The 23,740-nt window shown below is 49.3% G+C and overlaps 1 protein-coding gene across 1 annotated transcript in view; it reads right to left on the bottom strand.

The window, feature by feature from the left end:
- The window catches only part of PLEKHG4B (pleckstrin homology and RhoGEF domain containing G4B), a gene marked incomplete at its 5' end in the record, with an annotated part of 72,962 nt that overhangs the window by 46,745 nt on the left and 2,477 nt on the right, over window positions 1-23,740 (bottom strand). The window contains 1 exon segment of the mRNA XM_070519710.1: window positions 5,340-5,537. Coding sequence (XP_070375811.1) covers window positions 5,340-5,537 — 198 coding nt within the window.

Raw genomic sequence — 23,740 nt, forward strand, 5'->3', positions numbered from 1 at the left:
TCTCCAAATGGTGCGCTCAGGTTGTTTACAGTGTTTTAAGGAAGAAGTGTCAGAACCAAAGTTTTTAATTTGAGAAGAGGTCAGTGGGCCTCACTGTTTAAAAGCCACAGTTCAGCTGCTAACAATAAGCGCAGGGTCTTTCTTTATAACGGGCTCTCACAAAGTGTCCAGGAACCTGAATTTCTCAAGATCATTAGCAGGCTTTCAATCAAAAGAGATGCATCACACCAGTTACTGCAATATTTCATACGTCATGCTGACTCCACACTCAGCCTTCCTCATGCTCTTCACCCCTAACTGCAGGTCTGAGTGTCTACCTGGTGCCATCTCCCTCAGCCCAAAGACCTCCTTTTAGCATTTCTTGTGTTGCACCTCTGCTAGCCTATTCTTGTGCTTACCTGAAAATGCCATTATTTCATCTGTATGTTTGAAAGATATTTTTGCTGGATATAGAATTTTCATTTGAGTTTTTAAAATATTTTAGAGATGTTTTTCCATCATCTCCTGAAGTCCAATGCTTCTGAAGAAGGGTCACCCGTCATTCTTACTGCTGCCTCTGTGTGTAAAGTGCCTTTTTTCTCTGTTAGCTTTTAAGATTTTCTCTTTACGACTGGTTTTCAGCATTTTAATTACAATGTGTCTGTTATTTTGTTTTCATTTATTCTGTTCTGAGTTTGATGAGCTTCCTGGGTCTATGGGTTGCTGTTTTTAACAAATTAGAAAATTTTCCAATAGTATTTCTTCAAATATGTCTTCTGCCCTATTTTCTCACTCCTCCCCTTCTGGAAATCCAATTAGGCATATGTTTAACTGCTCAACACTCCCACAGGTTTGGAGGCTTTGCTTATTTTCCCCCTACTCTCTTTTCTCTCTGTGCTTCCGTTTTCTTGATTTCTTTTGGCATGTCTTCAAATTCATGTATCCTTTCTTTTGTTGTGTCCAAACTACATTAATCCCAAAGATTTCCATTTTGTTCTTTTTTTATAGTTTTCAAATCTTTTCTGACATTCTCTATCTCTTCGTCTACTTCATCCATATGTTTATCATAGTTTTTAAAGTCTTTGCCTGATAACTCCAAACCTGGGTAGTCTATGAGTCTGTTTCTATGGACAAATTTTTCTCATGTTTATGGTTGATAATCTAGTCCCTTTGCACATCTCACAATTTTTAAATTTCATGCCAGAGTTTTGTCTCAAGTGGATAATTCTTTTTTTTTCTTTTAAGGAGGAAATGCTCTTTCCTCTGTTAGGCAGCTAGGATGAGTTGTTTATCAGTTTAATGCATTTAGAAATAGAGCTGGTTGGGGTGAGTTGTGACTTAAGCTCTATCAGAGCCTTAGAATTCAAGCTCCAAGAGTCCAGGGAGATATCTCACCACTTTCCAGCTCAGCCCCTGACTATCTTGGCCACTTGAGATATCTTATAAAATTTGAATTGGGTGGGGTTTGGTTCAGTTTTGGTTAATTTCAGTTTACCTCTGGTTTTAAATGCTTTGATGGTGAGTTCACAACTCTCCATCCAGGGGAGCCTGGTACCAATCACTGCCGGACTTTGAAACTGAGAGATGTTGAAACTATGAGACTAAAGTTTTATGACTGTGAGACCACGAGACCATGAGAGTTGGAGCTCATGATACTTTGAAACTGTGTGACTATAAGATTTTGAGATCTTTTGCTTTCTGTCTCCACCTCCCAGTCTCCACTTACTCAGCAGAATTCCCCATAAGAGAATTGCTTAGGATTAGTAGAGAAGATTATCTTCACATTCAAGGCTCCTTCACATTCTAATCTGATATGTCAGCCCTGAAGTTTCTTGAATTCAATTTCTCCTTATCTGAGCATAGATGGTCCTTCTCTGGCAGCTTACTCCTCCATCCATCCTCTCCACAACGTCAGTGACTGGCCCCAGGTATGAAAGTGTCTTCTGTTCTTTGCTCACTCAGGAAGGCATTGTTTCATCATAGTTTAGTTCTTTAGATCTTTCTGTATCCACAGCTCTTGGATGGCTTTAAAGGAAAGTGTAATTGTTTTGGTTTATCTAGGAATTTCTTGTTGTTTTGGCAAATGTAGAGGTCTTTTATACCCTTCTCCATCCTAACTGGAAATAGGACTCACCCGTTCATCAGCTCTAAATGTTTTGCCAATTTCCTTTATGGTTCTCTGCATGATCCCTTCTCTATTTAGATGTACATTTGCAATTTTCAAAATACAAGGTTTTTTAAAATTGATTTCTAGTTTTATTGCATTGCAGTCTTTAGATATCAATTCTTTGGTATTTGTTTACACTTTATGGCTAATGGTCAATTTTTGTCAATTTTGATAAATGTACTGTTGCCCACAGCTGCAATGGGCAAGGAATGACAAGTACTGCCAAGGCTACTTGGTTGTTTAAGCAATCAAAGTTTATTGATAAAGGGAAACAGAACAAGGAGCAGGGATAAAGGGGAACAACAAATCAGTACTTACAACAACCACACCACCGTCAGCTGGGGAAGTCCCAATAGTTTGTACGGCGGGTGGGAGTGCCGATTGTCCGGGTTTGAGGCAAAGCGTCCTTTCCTCAGCAAGACTTCCAATTATTCTATGCCTGTGACTCCCTTTTATCCTAAGGTTTCTCTGGGTTCTGACTCAGGGTTTCAGACATTTGGATACTTTGAGTTATTTCTTCTTGTTCCCACGGATGTGGTGTTTTTATCTTTTTTGTTCCCACAGATGGGATGTTTCTAAAGTCCTGTCATGTGCCCATTGGGGTGGCCAGCCCAGACAAGGAACATGACGCAGGACATATTTTTTGTAACTTGTGCCTTAGAGTCAAGGCCAAAGTGGCCAATTTTGGCCCCGAGCCCAGACACAGCCCTTTGTGTGGGGCCCAGGCCGAGTTTCCTTGGAAGGTGGGGCGTCAATAAACTCTGTGCACAGACACATACACTTAAGAAGAATGTATGTTCTGTAACATTCTCTGATTGTATACATTTTTGAGATAAATGTATATCCTCTAATTGTAAAATTTGACCAGAATTTTATCAAATTTTGGACAGTGCGCCATGTGTGCTTGAGAAAGATGTGTATTCTAAAATTGTTGTATTCTAAAAGGACTCTATGCACGTCCTTTAGTGGAGGAGAGATATCACGTGTTCAGACGTACATCCTAAGTAAGAAGTGGTCTGCTTATCCTGTTTGCTTTGGAGAGAGGTAAAATCTCCCACTCTAGTTATGAATTACTCTATGTTTTAAACATTTTCAGGCTCTGTTGTTGTTAGGTGCTACAGATTGTTATGTGTTCCTGGTTATTACTGGTTTTCTTATTGAATGATCCTCTTTAGCTCTAACAATGCATTTTGTTCTTTACTGTATTTAGTATGTTACGAACATTGCTACACCAGTTATCCTTTGGTTAGAATTTGGCTGGTCTACCATTGTTAGTAACTGTTATTCTATATGTCGTGCTTTTTCTTTTTCGTGTCTGTGTTTCCTTTACTCCCCTCTTTCTGATTCCATTTGATTTCACTCTCTTTATTTTATCCCCTTCCCCCTGCTTTCCCTGCTTTGTAGAAACATTTTATTTTTATATCTTTGGTGATTACTTTCTTTAAACTTCTCCAGACATTTTCAGACACAAACTGTGATGAAACAAAGTTACAAATAAGCCAATGAGTGATTTTAAGCTCTTCTTGTATCTATGGAGCGATGGGAGAACGGTGGTGGTTGAAATTTTAACTTAACATGACAATTTATCTTAAAATTAATATGATTAATAATGATCTCCAAACCATATACTTCTACAATAGTGATTAAATGAATAAAAACTTCATTAAATTTATATTAACTAAAATATGTTTATATTCATAGCTCTCAAGATAAGTTCATTTTCTCCTATGTCATACATGATCAAGTTTTATTTTATTAAAAAGTAAAAAGAAATATAAATATGCAAATAGCAAGACTGTCCCTAAATTTCACTTTGTGCTTATCAAATTAAATACTCATAAATATGTATCCATATTAAAGAGTAATATTATTCATTTGGCTTTCTCAGAAGATAAGCAATTTTGTAGTGGGAAGGGGGATGACTCATGGTTAAAATGGAAGGAAAAAGAAACTTAACAGAAGAAAGAAGGCAAAATATTAGGTCAGAATAGCTTTCCAAGAAACACTTTGAAAGGAAATGGGTATTTTGAGATCCGACTTAGAGCAGATTGGTTCCCTGTGCTGCTGTTTCTCTCTCCTGATGAGGACCTTTCTTTGCTTCTTCCCTATGTCAATCAGCGTTCTTTAAATGTACAAAAGGCATATAATCACAAAGGAAAATGTCCTCTGGGTAGACTACTTCATACAAAGAATAAAATCTGGGACATCTTCGGTCATTTCTACCACGATCATTCTAGCTAAAAGACCTTCAAAGAATTTAATAATTCAAAGTAGCCCAGTGGTAGTTTTTTTTAAGCCCTAATTCAATATCAGTGGAGTGATAGAAGGTGCTGATTAGTAAGGTGCTCCTTCTTAAGAATTAGCCATGAATCTTTCCAGTGGCTCACTGCAATATACCCACAACTTGACTATAATTAGTTTTAACTTTGCTTCAAAAATAACGTATAATAAAAATATCCCAAAACTAAACACAAGAAATTCATTAAGCAGGGTTTATTTGTATGTGCAGGAACTGATCCAGTAAGTTGGCTTTGAGATGATTACTCAGGAGGGTGACCTAATTCCTTCATTCAAACTCAGTGGAGGGAACCAGGTGGATGTCTGCAGACAGAACAACTTCTACACTCCCTGGCAGTCCCGAGAAGCCCCATTTCTGGGACACAAGGCCTTATTTCAGCAATCATTTGGGATGAGGGAAAGCAGGAGCCAGAAGCCAGAGGGAAGGAGCTGAGCCAGTGCCTATATGGACCAATAAAATGGAGAGAAGTGGCAAGATATATCCATTATGTGTCTAAACTCTATAAAATAATGGCAGAGGTTATAATTTATTTTTATTTTATCATAGCCTCACAGCTTTCTTTCAAAAAAAATTACCCAATGCTCACTGGTTTTATATTTGTTTTAATTACAAGTTTAATTTCAAATTCAGAGGCATGCACTCCTTTGCCTATTTCACTGGCGTATTTGTCAAATCTAAAATTATACTTACTCAGTTCAAGGTACCAGGTAATATTTTCCCTGTCTCTCCTTCCAGGAAAGAACAGAAAGGTGTGCCTTGAGGAGAAGTCCTCACACAGGCTGTGTCCCCTGAGGGGAGGGTCTCACATGGGCTCTGTCCCCTGAGGGCAGTATCTCACACAGGCTCTGAGTGAGGTCCCTACACAGGTTCTATCTCCTGAAAGGAGGTACTCACACAAGCTTCCTGCTGCAGGTGCTGCAGGGCCCTCTCGGCGGGGATGAGGAAATCAGTGAGGCAGCGCAGCCCGTCCCCTCCGTGGAGCCTCTCAGCCATGCTGAACAGCTGCCAGAGTACTGTGGCTGCTGTGGCCTCAAAAGGTGGGTAGAGGGCAGAGAGTGTGTTCTGGATATAAGTGTCATGGGATTCCAGATCCTGAAATGGAAGAGAAGATCTGGAAATTTAAGATGTCAATTCATCAGGCACACAGGACACTTTCACTGGCTGGCACTCAAGGCTCCACTTTGAAGCCCCCTGTCTTATGTCCAGGTATGTGAGTCATCTTAGTAAAATAGGGAAGGTGCAGGCAAATCCTCAGCATAGCGAGGAGTTCCTGTTGGGGATGATCTGCTGGTCCTTTGCGTCATCACACAGAGAAGCAGACTGAGGAAGAGCTCGTTCCTGCATTAGGTAGACCTGACACCTGTGCCTACGAGGGAACCCTAAATAACACCTGGTAAGTGAGGGTTGTCACTTATATCACATGAGGGACAACTGAGTTTAGATTTGGCATAAGTTCCATTCATCAAATTCTGAAACGTGCACCTTAAATGCTGCATTTTAGGGTCTTCCATGGAGCGTGGGGAGTTTCTCAGGAGGCCTTCCCCTTCCCTGACCCTCACCCTGGCGCTCCCAGTTCTGTCCAGGGAATGGGGGGCCCTGCGGGAGGACAGAGCTGGTCCATGCGCCATTTTACACTTGGAAAAGGAGATCATCCACAGCAAATACATTTTAATTGTATGGATTATTTTTTAAAAATTTAAATAGAAACTAATAGGGCATCCTTCATCAAATCACAGAATTGTGCCAATTCAGTTATTCTTCAAATAGTATCATTGATACCTGATTTCCCTTTTACATTTTTGGTGCAATATACTGTTTTTTTTTTTTTTTAAAGATTTTATTTATTTTTTTTCCTTTTTCTCCCCAAAGCCCCCCAGTACATAGTTGTATATTCTTCGTTGTAGGTCCTTCTAGTTGTGGCATGTGGGATGCTGCCTCAGCGTGGTTTAATGAGCAGTGCCATGTCCGCGCCCAGGATTCGAACCAACGAAGCACTGGGCCTCCTGCAGTGGAGCGCGCGAACTTAACCACTCGGCCACAGGGCCGGCCCCATGGTGCAATATACTTTTATGAAAAGATGGAATGCTTTTAGTTTAAAAAATGTTTAATGCTATTTTTAGATGTAACATATCCTGGGCAAATACTATAAGGTTCATTTGTTTGGAAAAGAAACACAAGGCTACAAATAACAGTTAAAAGCCAAAGAGGTAAAAATTGGGACATGGATTTTTAAATGGACAATGGTTACATCTGAGACGACTCTGAACAGCTAATCATACAGATAGTTTCCTAAGGAAATTGAAATACAAAAGCCAATCCTCTGGGCCTGAAGTGCATAAGGACCTGGAGAGAGGCCATGTGTCCTGTCTGAGGGCCAGGCTGCGCAGTGCTGGGGAGGTGTGTGCTGCAGTGTCACTTCAGTGTCTGGAAACCAGTGACTCGAGGAAGACCTGAGCCAGCTTGGCTCCCATCTCCGTGTCGTATGGTGAGGCAGCAGGTCAGACACCTTCCGGAGCTCCCATGCCCCAGAGGGGCCTCCTATGTCTGTCTGCTCTCCTCCCTCCACATACCTGGCTCTTTCCTGCCAGGCAGGGCCACTCACTTCTTGATGGGAATTATCTAAATAATGATTTTGTCCAGAAAATGCCAATGTGGTCTGATTTCCAAAAACTCAAACCACACCCGAGTCAGAAGCAAACATCTAGTACATGAGAATGAATGGAGCTAGTCTTGAGCCAGGGGCATGACTCACCCTCCAGGGGCCAGACACGCTGTGACATCCTTATAGAGATTTGAAGCAAATGCTTAACTGTGAGCCTGGCAGGAAGGAAGTGGAATGCAATCCTAGGGGACACGTCTTTCACGACCTATTTTGGATTTCCCAGGGAGAGATGGCCTCCAGCTGCTCCGATGCCCAAATCCAGGCCCATTCCTCCTGCAGACCCACAAGGCAGGACTTCCCTTGTCCAGCTGTGGTCAGCAAGCTCCCGTCGAGTTTCCTGGCCTCTGTTTCACTGGTTCATCTTCTGAAAACTGCCCAACATGAGGAGGAGAGGGGCTGATGCTCACTGAGGTCCTAGAGACAGCTCTGGTCACTCACAGGGCAGCCACGGCCTCCCTGGTCCCTTCTCTGCCCTTCGATTCCATCATGACTGGATCTGGCCCCCACACTCAGCTTGGGGGGCACCTTTCCACCAACTCCCACTCCCTGTGCAGCCCTCTCCACTCAGAGCCTGGTCTAGGCAAGAGCTGCCCAAGAGAAGCTGTCTGCCGGCCGGGAGGCCACTTCCCAGGTCAGGTAAGTTGAGGAAGCCTTGGGTAAGCCAAGTGAAACAACTGCTACAGCCTCTCAGATGCCAACGCACCCCTGCGTGACCACATGCGGGGCCCCCATGCAGGCCCTTCCTGGCTGTCACCTGCGCTCTGGGCACTTCATGACAAGGGAGAGACAGAGACATGAGGCCGTCCCCAGAGCTGCTGCCAGGGGAGCTCCCCAATCATCTGTGGGTGGTGCTTGTTCCTGCTCTTGGGGAGGGGCTCTGATGAATGAGCCAGGTTACACGACTGGAGGTGGACGTTGAGAGTCTGCACCTCAGAACAGATATCAACAAACCCGTGGCCTGAGGGCCATTCAGGCTGGAGCGCTGCAGCGTGTGCTCTGCACAGGCCGACTCAACTCTACTGACTGAGAGTGTCCAGGACACACAAATCATGAGGGAGAAGCAGATGCGAGGAAGCCTGAGAGCAGAAACCATTACATTCCAGCAAAATCAAATTACCTTGAATACATTCAATTCAGCTTAAGAAAACAGGAAAGTGTACAGTACATTTTAGAAATATTTCCATAAGAAACACTTAAAAAAGAACACTGTTTTGGTGTCTTAAAGAGCAAAGTTCAATCGTCTGGAACATTTACTCTGTTTAGCATTTCCTTCCCTGATGTTTGCTGGGCTGAACAGGTTTGTACAAGGGTTGGGTGTGTACGTGAGGGCCAGGTGTCTGTGTGTGTGGCCACTGTGTAAGGGCCAGCTGTCTGTGTGAAGGACAGTGTGTGTGTAAGGGCTGGGTATGTGTGTGAAGGCCTGGTGTGTGCGAGGGGCAGGTTTGTGCTCGAGGGCTGGGTGTGTTGAGGGCCAGTGTGTGTGCAAGGGCTTCTGAAAGTATGTGTGCATGCATACATAAGCAGTGAGCCAAGAGAAACATGTGTGGGCAAACTCTTGAAATAGTTTCTAGGTCTTTGGGTGCAGGGGAAGAGAGGGAGTGGACACAGGGTCAGAGAGAACGTTGTGTGAGCACTTTAGCCTGGCCTGCTCTCTGTACAATATAACTCACCCGTTCACCAAAACCTGGCATACCAACAAGACATCCCAAATAAGAGGGACAAGAGGACACAATGACAGATGTTGACGACCTTGCTGGCAGTAAAGGACTTATTTCTTCTCCTTATATAACTCAGGATTCCCATTTCAACCAAACGCACACACACAGAGATGGGCTGACTTCAGACGAAGGACCTTTGCCTTGTACTTGATCATAAATCTTATGTGTCTTAGAATGTGATTATGTGTTAAACATTGGTTAGTGGAATGGCTGATCCAGTTCTGGTGTAAAAGCATTTAATCACCATTTTGCTGAACTGTGAATTCAATGTGTTGTCATTTGGGCAACCGCAGGACTGCCTTTAACAACAAAATTTATATATCTGGGAAAACATTTTAAAACTTCACTCTTCAACAAAGGATTTATTTTCCTAACTAACTTCAGGTAAAATTTTATTGAAATGGGGTGATTTCTTTTTTTTGAGGAAGATTAGCCCTGAGCTAACTATTGCCAATCCTCCTCTTTTTGCTGAGGAAGACTGGCCCTGAGCTAACATCCATGCCCATCTTCCTCTACTTTTATACATGGGATGCCTACCACAGCATGGCTTTTTGCCAAGCGGTGCCATGTCCGCACCCGGGATCCGAACTGGTGAACCCTGGGCTGCCAAGAAATGGAATATATGAACTTAACCACTGTGCCCCCGGGCCGGCCCTGAAATGGGGGTGATTTTTAAAGTCAAGATCCTTGTTTCTCCTCATCTTCATTCCCCTATGACTAAGCATGTTCCTCCTGGCACCAGGCCCACGGGAGACAGCCAGTCTCAGCGCATGGACCCTCCCTGTAAATATCCAGACCTCGAAGTGCCTAAGATTAGAAGACAGAGGCTAGGGGCCACAGATGCACTGGTGCACCCGCCGTGGAGGGTCAGAAAAGACACCTGACTGCTTGGTTCTCAAACATGCACCAGAAATGGAAATGACCTGCTTCTTCCTCCCAGGAGGCAGGTAACACACCAAACGTGAAAGCAAAAGGACTGGACTGACAAAGGAGAAGGCCAGCTGATGAACGGGCGAGGAAGCAGCAGCAGTGCTCCATCCAGGCCCACAGGCTGCAGGAACATGGCTGAGGCTGCTCGTCAACACTCACATTTTAATTCAAGTGCAACATCCTTAAGCATGAGTGCAGATGCAAGCCCAGGACGGAGCCATGGGGCCACTGGAGTGCCTGCCGGCAGGGTGGGCCTAGATATCAGGATCCCTCTACCCACCGAGAGGGTCTGCAGTGGTTTACTGAGGGGGCTACCCCATCTCCCAGGGAATGGCACTCTGAGATGACAGACTTCTGGACAGCCAGGTCCCTGAGCAGGTGGTGCACAGACTGGGCTCTGAGACCCTCTCCCCACCCTCTCTGCTCAGATGTGAGCTAGTGGCTGACCCAGCTCAGTCCCTCACATCCCAGTGGGGACAGAAAGTGCAGGAACATCAAAGGCATTGGCAAAGCCCCCCTGGGGACGCCTTCCCTGCAGTCACCCTGATGACTGAAGGAGCCCAGCCACCCAATCCTGCATTTGGGTCTCTGCACCCCGGGGACAGTGATGTGTCTAGGACAGGACGCAGGACACTTAGGATGAGGTCGGAGTGGGGTGAGGGGAGCACCGGGCAGCCATGGTGTGAAAGACTGCACAGTCCCCTCCCCCACCATCAGCCAGGCTAGGAGGCTTTTCAGGGCCCAAGTCGTGTCGTCTCATTCCGAAAATCCATGGGGCGCTGGCCTCAGGGTGACAGAATGTGGGCTGGCGGCTCCAGTGGGTGAGAGGCGGTGGGCTGGGGGCATCAACCAGGAGGCAAGGCCTGGTGGAGGGACTGAGGTGGGTAGTGGTCACAAAGGCCCTTCATTTGGTCTGGGAGCTCGGCTCCTCCTGTGGGCCCAAGACCAGCCCCCAGTGATACTCCAGATGCTGCAGCCTCGGGGGAACTATGTGGGGTGGGGGGCATGGGGGCCTGTCACCCAGGCACTTCCACCCCAGAAGGTCAGGGTGGCTTTTTAGTTCACCGCTGTGGCCTTTACCTCTGGCCAAATTTTATTAACAAAAATCAGGACGTGTGGGCAGCAGCAGGCACCCACCGTGGGACAGGAGTCTTTCCTGCGGTCCCTCCAAGCAGGGCCCTGAGGATGGGAGGGGAGCCCACACCACGCCTCCTCTGCCCCACTTTCTGTCAATAGCGGCTTTCTCAGCCCCGTGGGCAGGAATGAGGAGGCTGGCGTGAAACCCACACTCTCCAGGAGGCTGGCTCTGGGCCGCCGCTCTGGTTACAGCCTCTCAGGCGCCCTTGACAGGGGCCTCCTTCCTAAAAGGGCACAGTGACAGTGCCTGGGTTCTGCCCAGGGTGCCGATGGCCATCTCCGGCTTCCTGTGCACACTGACCCAGAAACCACCTTTGAATCAAAGAAGATCTTTGTGGAAAGCCTACTCCCCTCAGCCGGGCTGGTGTGACAGCCTGTCTACATCTGGTCTTCCTGTATCCAGCCTGTCTACACCTGGCCTGTTTACACCTGGCCTGTCTACACCTGGCCTGTCTATACCCAACCTGCTTTCTACTTGAAGGCCTACTTTCTACTTTCTACTGTGAATTTGGGATTCCTGACCCTCACAGCTGGGGAGTCTGAAGATGTTTCTAAGGGTGAAGATTCTTTTGGCCCAAAGCTGGTCCCCAGAGGGAAGAAGAGGGAAGGGAAACGCCTGTGCCTCCTCAGGTTCACACTCTACTCCTGGAAGAGGTCGGTCATCAACAACAGCAACACGCACCCTCAATTCGGCTGACGCAGACGTAGACCCTCAGGCTGGTAAGGGGCCTTGCTGGGCAAGTGTCTGGTGACAAATAAAAATGGCAAGCAATAGGATATATTGGAGTATATGAGGAAGCCATTTGGTATAAACCTAATTCGGTCTGACTTCTTTTTTTCCTCCAAAAGGGCCTGACTGGCTATTGAGCACGCATTGCATATCTGCTTAGACATTTCCTTTGGCCAGAACAAAGGCCCTTGAGATAAAGATGCAACTTCCCCCCCCCCCCAACATTAGCATTTTTCCTTAGGCTAGGAACTGATTGCTGCACTCACCTCCCAGCTCACCTGTGACCACCCAGCTGGAGACAACAGACTGCCACCCTGCTGTATTCACCGAGACAGAAGACCTACCTGCTATTTCCATCAATCGCTGTGCCGACAGAGCAGTCTCGCGACTATTGTAAAAGGGACATTCCAATCATATGTGAAACATCCTCTTTGAGGGTATATAACGACCCTGTATACCCCCCCACCTCTTTGGAGTGCTCTGTTCCTTTGTGGAAAGACTCTCCCGGGTTATAATCCTCAGATTTAAGCTCAGAATAAACTCACCCAAATTTTCATTTATAGATTGGATATGGATTATTTTCGTCGACACTGGCTCTCCTGACACACATTTTTCCTGACTGGTATTCCACCGAAATTGGCTCAGGAAGCCATGGAGATGTGAGAGACCTGCAGCCGGGGAGGAAGCTCCGGGGGGCCCTCTGTCAGCAAGACCCCTTCCTCCCTAGTTCCATAGCTGATTCGACAGCTGCCTTTCAAACCTCTGGGTTCTAACAGCCCAGGGTGGTGCTGCTGCAGGACGGGCCCAGCTTTACATCTCCCCGCCCCCCGAACCCCAGCGTATACACCTGGCACAGGTGGGGCCGAGGGGACAGATGCCACCATCATCTGGCCAGAGCCCCCTCCCACACCAGCGTGTCGGGCGTGAAGCCTCAGGATGCCCCACAGCTGGCTCAATTCCCTCCCTCCATCCACACCAATACATCCACTGAGCCCCTGCCCAGGGTGACCCCGGCCCTCCACTAACTTACAGTGTGAGGGGGAAAGGATCTAAAGAACTGACACAGTCCAGGGAATGAGGCCAGACCAGGAGCGGGCTGGGCAGGCGGAGCACAAAGCAAGCAGACAGCAGTGCCAGGGTGCAGGCCAGCCTCGCCACGGGAGCAGAGCGCAGATGTGAGCAAGGGCTCACTGGGTGGGCCGACCGGGAGCATTCCAGGGATCCTTTCTCCCTTCCTGCAGGGGGCGTGCCCACCCCTGGGATGGCTGGCCAGGGGCTGCCCAGGCTCTCTGAGGCCTCAAGTGCAACACCGCAGAACCCAGAACAGGACAGGATGGGGCCAGGGCCTGGGCGCCTGGGATGGGGGATGAGCAGCCAAGAGCAGGGAGCCCAGCAGGCCAAGCCAGGTGTCTGCGGGGCCAGGTTCTCAGGAGGAATCAAACAGTGAGGGAGCACTGTCCAGTGGGCCTCAAGGGCTGTCCCCACTGACACACAGACGTCTCATCAGGGCTGGCTCCCTCCTCCAGCAGTGAGAGTCAGGCGGCCAGAGCGGGCTTTACAGCGGCTGAGCACTGACAATGCGCCCATTATCTTCAACTCCAACAGCCGAGAAAGGCGGGTCTGCGTCAGCACGTCCCAGCAGGCGGGCCCCAGAAAGCCACACATTCCAGCCTGCTGCCCACAGTCTGCGCTGAGCAAACCCAGACGGGAAGCCAAGTGGACTGGGACTGCACCCTGGGCCTCTGTCTCCCCGCACGTGCATGCACACACAAGCACATGTACACAGGCATACATACATGCACAAACACGCGAGGACTGTGCCCTGTACCTTCATCTCCCCACACGCGTGCACACGCATACACAGCGGCACACACATGTACACACACAACACTCCCCCCACTCCTGCCGTGCATCCCCCTGGACTCCACCTGCTTCTTCCGCAGCCTTGTTCTCACCCGGATCTGCTCTCAGCCCTTGTCCTGCTGCAGGAGGAGCCACCAGAGTGGATGTCAGCAACTCACGGAGCTTGCAGAGAGCAGTTGTGAGAAAAAACTCCAACCTGAAACTCGTCTGTAAAGTGCAGTTTGTAAAGCTCAGTGTTCACTACACTCAGCACTAAACTCTGCTGGAGTTTTTTCTAGCAAACAAGAAGCATTAAAACAAATAAACATTCATGTATTTAAAAAGAACTCTGTGTATTCAGGTCTAAGATGTTTTTAAAATCCGAAGAGCAAAATTTTCAATCTAAAGACCGGGACCTCGTCTGAAAAACAAGGGGGCAGGACACGGAATTGCTGGATCCCTCGCGTGGAGCAGCCTGGGTTCCAGGTAACCGGGATGGTTAAGAGAGGAGCCACGCGTGCTCTCCTCGCTGCTCCTGTTCAACAAGGGCCCTGAAGCTCCAAGAGGCCTCCTCTCTCAGTGTGGCTCGCTTTCCAGTGCCTTCTCCCTTTTCTAACATTAACAATGGCCGCCTTTCAGGTTCGGGGTCCTGTGTGAGTTCTGTAAACCACAAATGCCTGCCGTCCATGAGTTCCTTCCTGATCTGGACCTTCAACAGCTAACCGTCAGTGACTGATGGCGATGTCCTAGGCTTGCCCGCCTGCTGAAGAAGCAGCAGGCCTGAAAGGGATGTGGTCTCTAACTCAACGCCTTGCGGGTGTCAAGGAAGGTGGGCAACTCTGCAAAAGGCAGTGGTTTCCAGGGAAATTTTGGCCACTCTGAGCAGATGCCCAGGACTTGGTTCCTAAGGGTTCCCTGAACCATGAAACCACAGCAAGGGCCTCAGAAGGAGCAGAAATCCTGCAAGGCCCGCAGGAAGAAGCCTCGGGCAGCCCCTGCCACCTGGACAATTCTCAGGTACCAGCGGGTCCCAAAGTCAGAGACACAGACAGGGGCTGACTCTTGATGTCCTGCATGTGAAGACCGCCAGGGAGGGGAGCATCCATTCCACAGAGGACTGGAGATTCAGGATGGCCCCACTGGCACTGCCTCCATGCAGTGGGCTTCCTGGGCCAGGGTGCAGGAGGGTTTACACGACTGACGTCAACATGACCTGCCTGTCCCGGCTGGGGAAGCAGGTTCGGGAAGGCTCCGTCTGGGCCAGCGTCTCCCGAGCCTGCACCTGGCCCCAATGGTGACCCCGGCCACCACCTCTGATCCTTCCTGGGCTGAGGCAGTAGCGTCTGCCGCCTGAGCACCCAACTAGTGCTCCCTGGGACCTGACCCAGAGCTGCTGTAGCTCACCTCACACCTCCCACAAACCAGGGGAGTGTGCTCTCTCGAGCTCAGGACTGCTCACTTAGCACTTAGCTGTCCTCTAGTTGTGTCTCCCAAACCCAGTCTGCTTTCATCCAGTGCTGCCAGCCTGTGTGTTCACGGGGTTGAGTTACATCAAGAAACATCTACAGAATCTTCAGAGGAGAGAGGCAGGGAAATGTGTGACCAAATGTTTATGACTAAGAAGCTCGGGCTCTAAAAGAGCTTCATTCACTTGGGAAAGATCCCTTGGAGGAACATCTATTCCCTGTAATGTTGGACAGAGGAAATGCCTGTGTTCCACTAAGGTACTGAGTACACCTCTGTGGGGGGTGTGTTGTTCAAGGAATCCTGCCTCCCTGTGGAGGATGGCACGTCCCTGCCCGCTGGCGTCAGGCATGGCCACATGACAAAGAAATGTGGCAGTGGCAGATGCCAACTCCTGTGGAAGCTTTGAGAGCCAGCTCATGCTCCACCATTTCCCTCTGCCATGAGTCGACAATGCCCCAGAGAGAGGCCGTTCCATGAGCCTGGATCCCAGAGTAAAACTGACACGATGACTGTGGTGGGCATGTAGCATGAGCGGGTCACCACTGTGCCGACCACTGAGACTCGGGGGTCGCTGGTCACTGCAGCATAACCTGCCCATGCTGACTGCTGGTCCCCGGGGCCTGGAGCACAGATCCAGGGCACACCTGAGCTCAGGGCCTTCACCCACCCAGGCAGCTGCGACACACACCTTGGCACGGGTGACCACCTCTACCAAGGGGCCCTCCTGTAAAGCACCTGGAGGGACCGTGCTGTCTGCAGACAGGATGGTGCATCCTGAGCTGGAGCCGGTTCTCAGAGGCTTCCTGGGGAGACCCATGAGGGGGGTGAGGAGCAGAACCTTGTAGCTCCATACCCCGGCTGTTGGCATGCTGGATCCAGGGTGGGAGGCCCATTTGACAAATCTTGATCTTGTCTGTATTCCAGGAGGCTGAGAGTGTTCTGGAAACATCTCACGTCTGAGTTTCATCATCCACAGACTTTGCTTTTTCATAGTCCCAATACTTTTCAGTTTTTAGGGCCAAATTAGGAGAATGCCAAAACAAAGGGGCTATTTCTGGGTTCAAGTTCCAGGGCTGTACCTTGTGTAACAGGCCCAGGAGGTGAATCTAGAAAATAATGATTCCAAATATAACCCTGAAAGTGTCTCCTCTGAATTTGCACACGACTTACTGGATGGGACACACACAGCCACCCGCTGTCAGCTGTTCCAAAGCTGGCGTGCGGATTGCAGAGGATCCTGGGTGTTGGGCATTCCTGACAAGGAAGATGCTTTGACAACACTGCGCACTCAGCCCAGCGGCTAGCTCTGCCAGCTCTGCCAGCAGCATGTTGCAACGGCTCCTTTTCTAACTTGACACACAGATCCTACCAGGCTGGCTTCTCTCGAGTTGATGAGTGGAATGAGGCTGCAATGCCACTTTCTTTTCCTCCCCCCCGCCCCCCAACTCAGATGCCCAAATCCACCTGGAGCAAGGACTTTCCAGGTGTCTTACACTCCACCAATTTCTTTTTAAAACTGGTTTTATGTTCTTCCTGCTTATTCCAGTTACCCAGACTCATGCAGTGTTTTTAAGAACTTGCTGAGGTGGAACAGGCAGGTGTAGTGAAAGGCTGTTCTGAGGAAGAAGTCTGGACTCTCCTTCCCACACACCTGCCCATTGACCCATCCAGCCAAGTAGTGGGACAGGCCTTTAGGTCCCTTCCTGTGTCAGAGGTATGATGAAGGGGCCAGCTCTATGCACCTTGCTCCATCTCCACTCTGGGCCTTGGTTTCCTCAGCTGGAACCCAGGAGGTGCACACAGGTGAGGACTGAGGGCAGGGACCTCAGACAAGGACCTGGCCCAGGCAGGTGCGCATCTGACAGGGCCCGCCAGAGGCTCTCCTCCTGAGGACAAGTTGCAGGGAGCTGCACCTCTCCTGCAGAAACACCCTTCAGCACTCAGAGGCTGGAATACGTCAGCTCAGAAGCTGCGGCCCTCGCTTCAACGTGCGTCCCTTTTCTGTTCTGGACCGTTCTGGGAGGACCTCATTTTCCCACTTTAATCATGTTGTCAGGTACCTGCTTTCCTATCCAGGGCTCAACATTAAACAGATCACAAATGGAATCAATCCTATGCTATAAAACAAAGTCATATACACACAACTTTCAAGCATTTCTAAAACCAATCCTCCCCAAAAGAGTCTCAGAGACAAAGAATATCAAAGTGCCTTCCTTCAAGGTGAGGAAACCGAATCAGCTGTGGGTTAACAGAGGTGTGCCAGCCACCCGGCAGCTGGTGCAGAGTGAGGGCTGGACCGTTTCCCCCTCGGACTCCTTTGCATGCAGCCACCCCGAAGCCAGGGCACAGGAGTGTTGTGCACCTCGGCTCCCAGGCAGCCAGCCGGGCGTCGAGGTACCTGCCCCATGTGTAGCTGCCGAACCTTGGCACAGTCATGCCAGCCTCCCACCGACCACCGCCATGGTGGTGAGATGGCACTTCACACATTCGACTCCTGTGACCGTCACGACGACCCAGCCCACGCGTCCACATTCGTTGTGCACTCACGTTGTTAGCCATTCTGTCAAACTTGCACTGGCCTGACTTCACGGAGTTTGCCTTGCACTGACGGGATTTTATCTTCTGGTGAATCTCCCTCTACCAGCCACGCTCAGACTCTTCCACTGGGCGTTCTTTGTAAAATCTGCCTCTTCGGCCTCCAAACACCAGAAGGAGCACCCAGGATCTCCCCTGGAGGTGTGGGGGGACCCTGCTGTCACTCCAGCTCTTCTGTTGCTCTCTACAAAACACTCAGGGGGCAAACCACGACCCCCGGGATCGGAAAAAATAAGAGAAAACTAGGTTGTGACCTGAAAATTACATGAAACTCAAACTTCAGTGGCCACACATAGTCTGAGTGGGACACAGTGGCCCTCACAAACATGCTGCCTGTGACTGCTTCTGTGCTGCAAAGGCAGAGGTGAGTAGTTGTGGCCGAGACCACACGGCCCCTCAGAGTCTAAAATATTTACTGTCTGCCCTTCACAGAAGGTCTGCTGACCCCATACTCAGGGAAGGAAGGCCTGCCAGGCTGCCGAGGGGCATGAGTGGACAAAGGAAGGGGCAGCCCCACTCTGCTTCCGTCTGTTGCCCACGAGTTGCAGGGGGCCCGGTCCCAGCACAGCTACGCTTCTCAGTGGACAAACACCACCATTCTCTGATTCAACACTCAAGTTTCAGCTGATTGTCAGGACATGTGACCCTTCCTGATTCTGCTCAGGAACAGCTTTGCTGTGTGTGCGCTCTGAGGCTGGGCAGTCGACGGTCTTAGTCTCAGATCGAGGGGATGGCCACCCAGTGCCTCCATCTGGGGGTGCGTTGCTTTCTACTCATGGTCAACTGCATGGAAGATGTCTAAAAGCAGTCATTTAAAGTCCTCAGTTATCCTTTTTTCCCTTTCATAGCCTAATATGCTGCATGGGAATTCCCAGACTTGGGGGCTGTGAAGGTCTTGGGTGCACTTTCATGCCGGCATCTGATGGGTCGCGATGGCTGCACACGGGAAGCCCGAGCATGGCCCTCACCACCTGCCCCACGTTCACACTGTCCTCACCCAGGACAGAAGCAGCTGCAAACCAGGGCTTGCCCTGGGCTTGGGAGCCCGTTGTGCCCGCAGTGACCAGGGAGCGATCCCACCTTGCTGTTCATGCTAATCCTACCAGACACGGTCCTGCCCTCAGCATAGAGAGGCCATGAGCCTACCAGAGAGACCGGGCTGCAGGATGAGAAACAGGCCCCAGGTAGGGAAGGAGGGGGTGGTGTGGAGATGCCAATGCAGGGGGGCTGGCCAGGCAGTGGGCAGCGTCCCTGGGCCCCAGGAAAGGGGGGGACACCATATGCAAACACCACCTGGGGTTCTATATTGGCTGTGGCATAGCACAAAGTCCCTGAGATTTCTGCACATCTGGTTGCTTCATTTGTAAAACGGGAAAATTACTATGAATGTAATTCTCAATTATTCCACAAGGATAACAGTACATTTCATCTTAAAAGGACTTCAAAGCTCTTTATTTTTTAATACAAAATGCAAGTTGACAACGAAATGTTGGCTTTTAAGGCATTTTGGCTGAATTTAGTTTTTTAGTTCTTTGAAGGTGCTCGATAAAAAGTGTGCATGACTGATGTTAAGCCCCATCAGCCCAGACTGGTTCCTCACGCTGAAATACAGTTCAGCTAGCAGTAAGGGTTTTGTCCATTCTGGGCCATGGCTAGATCAGAAAAGATTGCATCAACTTGAAAAAACCTCGTGTAGTCTTAACTACACCAAACCTAACTTTTCTACATCGGTCCTTCGTGAAGACCTGGAGTGACCAAGGGGCACACGCAGACGAGCTTGGGGCATGCTTGGCCAACGGATGCCTGTGTGTCTCTGCACCCATATTTAAGGCTCTTTTGGAGAACGACTGATAAGCATTGTTTCTTGCTGAATTTATCTGGAAAACCTTTTGGCAGGAAAGAGAAGTGCTCCGGAAATATGTCAGCTCAATCAGATGGGTGACTTCTCAAGTAAAAGAGAAAAACTCACCCCGTTTTTCGTTCATGCCACTGTTCAACTGAACCCAAACAACCACCTTCAAAAGCAGAGCAAGTTCCCTTTGCCTGAATCTAGCTGCTTGGCGGGTGTCTGCCTGGCATCCTGTCTTCAGCTGGCGCACCCGGCCTCCTCGCCCTGCCCCATGTGTGTTTCCAACAGAGAAACAAATAATTCTGGATGATCTCTTGAGGGAAGCCTCAAACTAATTTTTCTAAGTTGTAGATCTGATGACAGATTCCACCTGAATCACCAATTACATGCTTTTTACACTTTCAGATTACATTCCAACAAAAATAAAAGAGGGCTAGGTACAAAACAACGTGGGAATATGACATTGTACATTTGTACTACTGGCTTAAAAATGTTCCCTGAGCGCCTGGTGAGCAGGACCCCCAGGCCACCGCTGTGACTGCAGCTGAGAAGAAAGTCAGGAGTCAGTCTGACTTGGGTTCTTCACAGCAGGAATCTGAGGAAGCTCCCTCGCGGACTGGCAGTGTTTGTCTGATTGATGGTGCCTTGAAGGCAGCTGGTACCCAGGTCCTAATTTCGTTTTAACCATTCAGGTATGAAGCCCCAGGTGACGGTGTTAATGTAACCACAGAAACACTTTTAAATTACACACAATTCCTGTGCCTTTCCTAAAGGACCTCGTGATTTAGACTTGATAAACAAATAGCAAGCAACAGGATATATTGGAGTATACGAGGAAGCCATTGGTGGAAAGCTAATTCGGCCTGATCTTATTTTTCCAAAAGGACCTGATGTGGCCGTTGAGCACGCACTGTGTATCTGCTTTAAGCATTTGCTGTGTCCCAAAGACAAGAACAAATGGCCTTAAGATAATGATGCAACTTCTCCCACATTGGCATCTCCTTAAGGATAAGCATCTTTCCCTAGGCCAGGAATTGATTGCTGTGCTCACCTGTGACCACCCAGCTCCAAACAACAGACCTGCTCCCTGCTGTGTCCATGGAAACAGCAGACTGGCTACCTGCTGTGTGAATAGCTGTGCTGTGCAGGCTAGGCAATCTCGTGACTGTTGTAAAAGGGACATTTCTATCACATGTGATGTACGTTACGTATTCCAAGATGGTATGTAACCACTCTGTACACCCCACTTCTTTGGTGCCCTTCCTTCCTTGGGGAAGGAAGGCCCCAGGCTATATGGTCCTTAGATCTGGCTCATAATGAACTCACCTCAATTTTGATTTATAGATTGCTTATGGATTATTTGTGTCAACAGACTTAATCTTTAGTTTGAGTGGGACAGACGATGACTGCTGACAGTGGGCTGAGGTTGTTTGGTAGTCGGTGTTGACTGGAGTGAGGTTGTCTGGGAATCAGTGCTGGGCCTGGGTTGAAGCACCTTGTTTTCCCAGAAGGAGGGTGGAGCGAAGGCTTCGAGTTTGCAGAAGTTCTGCTGGGAAAGCTCTACAGGAGCATCTCCTGAGGCTGTACTGGAGTGCAGGAATGGAGAAGTAAATGGAGGTGTGGTTAAGCACAATTTAAGGTATTTTATGGGAAAATGCAAACTCAATATACATAATAAGAGCAACAAAATAGTTATTCTAATAAGAAACCTGTGATGTAAGTACTTGGAGTACTAAACAGTACATCTCATGGCCTCCCTGCCCCGGAAAGTCACCACTGAGCTGGTCCACCAAGTACAATGGCCCCAGGCAAAGGCAGGCCCACAGGTGGAGCTCCCAGTGGTGGCCAGGCTCAGTTCGGGAGCTGGGACCCGGCCGAGCCCTGATGAGTGGGCTGGTGTGTGAGGGCAGAGGATGTGTCCATGTCTGCTGGGTGGGCCCCCGCTGGCTCCACGTGGCAGTTCTGCTAGTAGCTCACTGGGTGCTGTGTAGCCAGCACGCCTGCACAGCCTGGCTCTGGGAGGGAGGTCAGCAGATGCTCGGTCTATGAGCGTTCCCCACCCACAGGGGGGACCACGCCTACTGCTTAGAACACAGTCTCCAGGAAGCAGTGATACCCAAGTCATAGGCTGGTGACCCTGTCCAGGATTTCCCAGACAATTTGGGTTTTCACTTGAGGTCTGGGCATTACCTTTCTTTTCCCCCTCAAAGTATTCGAATTCGGACAATAGATGATACCACCGCTCTACTTATAAGATGTGGGTTTCCTCGAGCCCATAGGTTCTCAGCTCAGGTAACCACAGGTTTATTACCCTGAATTTTTTGACTTCTCTCCCCACTGGCCTCTTTCGAGTGGCGGGTGGGAGGTGAATGGGGAGGAAGGTGCGTGAAAGTAGAGGTGAGTGAGGGTGTTTTTTTTGCAGTTTCCAGTTAAACTGTTTAAACCAAATCAGGATATTTTAAACATGCACTTAATCAAGACCGTATTGGAGTGCTGTCACTGCTGGGGACACCCGTCGGTCCCGTGGGCTCAGGAAGTTCTGATGACACACTAGGAAATTATTTGACCTCTGAGCCCTTTCAGGTCAGTGTTTCAACTGCAGAAGGCATGACCAGGTTTGCTGAATTCTCACAAGGACAGGCAGGAATTCTGCAAATAATGGCAGTAAATCTAGAGTGAGGGTGGGAACGCAGTGCAGAGGTGTGTGTCCATGAGCAATCTGCAGGGATTTAAAAACAATGGCCTGCATACAGGGAAAACCGGGACCAGATGTGTGGGGTTGGAACGTGCACCCGGGTCCTCTGGCAGCGCTGTGCGAAGCCCCTCTCCTCCCGGGTGGGGTCGCTGTTCTCCTTCCTCACTTGCTATGTTTTACTGACAGTGTTTGAATTCAAGATGCAAAACAACACTTAGGGAGCACTTACTGTGTGCTAGACACCATTCTGAGCACTTTGTAATGCTCTCATCCTCCCATTCCATTGATGGTGAGGTTGAGGGGTTGCCTGGCTGCCCACTCAGTGAGAAGCCAGAACTGAACCCAGGTCACTGGGCCACACAGCCTGCACCCCACCACGGAGCCCACTGCCTCCGCGCCATGCTGCCCGACATCTCCCTCCAGCCAGGGACAGAGCCCAGGGCTCTCAGCAGCTCATCCCAAGGCCTTCACTCTCCAGAGGAAGCCAGGCGGGAGGACACTCACCTGAAGGCCCGCAGCTACCTCCAGGTCGAAGCCTTTCTACCACACCAGGCTTCTCCCTGGACAATGAAGGGAGGCCATCCTTCTCCTGGCAGCCCTTTCCACTCACCTAAAATGCAGGCATCTCTTCTCTTCTGCTCTGGGCACCATCGTCCCCACCCCAGAACACCACCCCAGGCACATTCACTATGCCCAGCGGGTCTTGTCAGCCTCTCTCTAGAACTGTCCTGGATTTGCTTTGACTACATCACCCTCAGACAGATAAAGTTTCCCAGAATCGGCTGGAACCTGGCTGTTGCAATCCCACGGGGCAGGCCCTGCACCTGTGTGGCCCACGAAAGGCTGGGACTAGGTGGGGTGTGTGTGTGAGTGTGTATGTGTGAAAGTGGGATTTAGAAGGGTGGGGTGGGGGTTGCCACTATGTGACAAGTGTTTGGGAAGTCCCTACTGTGTGCCATGATGCACTATTCCAGGCAGCAGAGAAGCAAGGGGAAGGAAACAAAGCTGGTGCTGCCTGGGGAGATGGCACAAGGTGGTGTCAGTTCAGACCCTCCTATGGAGATCCTCCTAGGAAGAGACTCAGCAGGACAGGGCTGGGGGCTGCAGGCAGGACGACCAGGGAGCTTTTGGAGGGTGATGCCTACCAGGGTTGGGGGTCCCCAAGTCGGGGAGGTGCAGGTGGGTGCGGCTTCTCCAGGGGAGGTCACATACTCGTTACCTGGCTGACTTGAATGAGTCTAGTGCAGAACTTCAAATTCATACACATCCAAAATTGTTGTTGGCATTAGATTTAATCCCCATCCTAGGTCTCAGAAACATAAGTAGTATTAAAGTCACGTAAAAGAAATTCACCACTAAGTATTTTTTGCACAGCCTGGTTTTCTCACTGTTGGTGAGAATTCTGAAGGGTCAGACACTTGTCTGAAAGCATGTGAAAGCTCTGTCTGTGAGAATTCGGGCCCAGGTGTGGACTGAGACACCTGCAAAGGTGTCCTGATGTCAGGACAGAGGCAGCTTTCAACTTAGGGACATCCTGCCAAACGATGAACTAGGCTTCCTTTCAAGAAGCATCTACGCGTCCATTTTCAAATGGGCCCTTCATGGTGCTCCAGGAGGTAGGTGGGACACGCATCGTTCCTATAAACCAGGAATAGGTTGAAGCTCAGAGA

The sequence above is a fragment of the Equus asinus genome, chromosome 10, assembly GCF_041296235.1.
Source record: "Equus asinus isolate D_3611 breed Donkey chromosome 10, EquAss-T2T_v2, whole genome shotgun sequence".
In the NCBI taxonomy this organism is placed as follows: domain Eukaryota; kingdom Metazoa; phylum Chordata; class Mammalia; order Perissodactyla; family Equidae; genus Equus; species Equus asinus.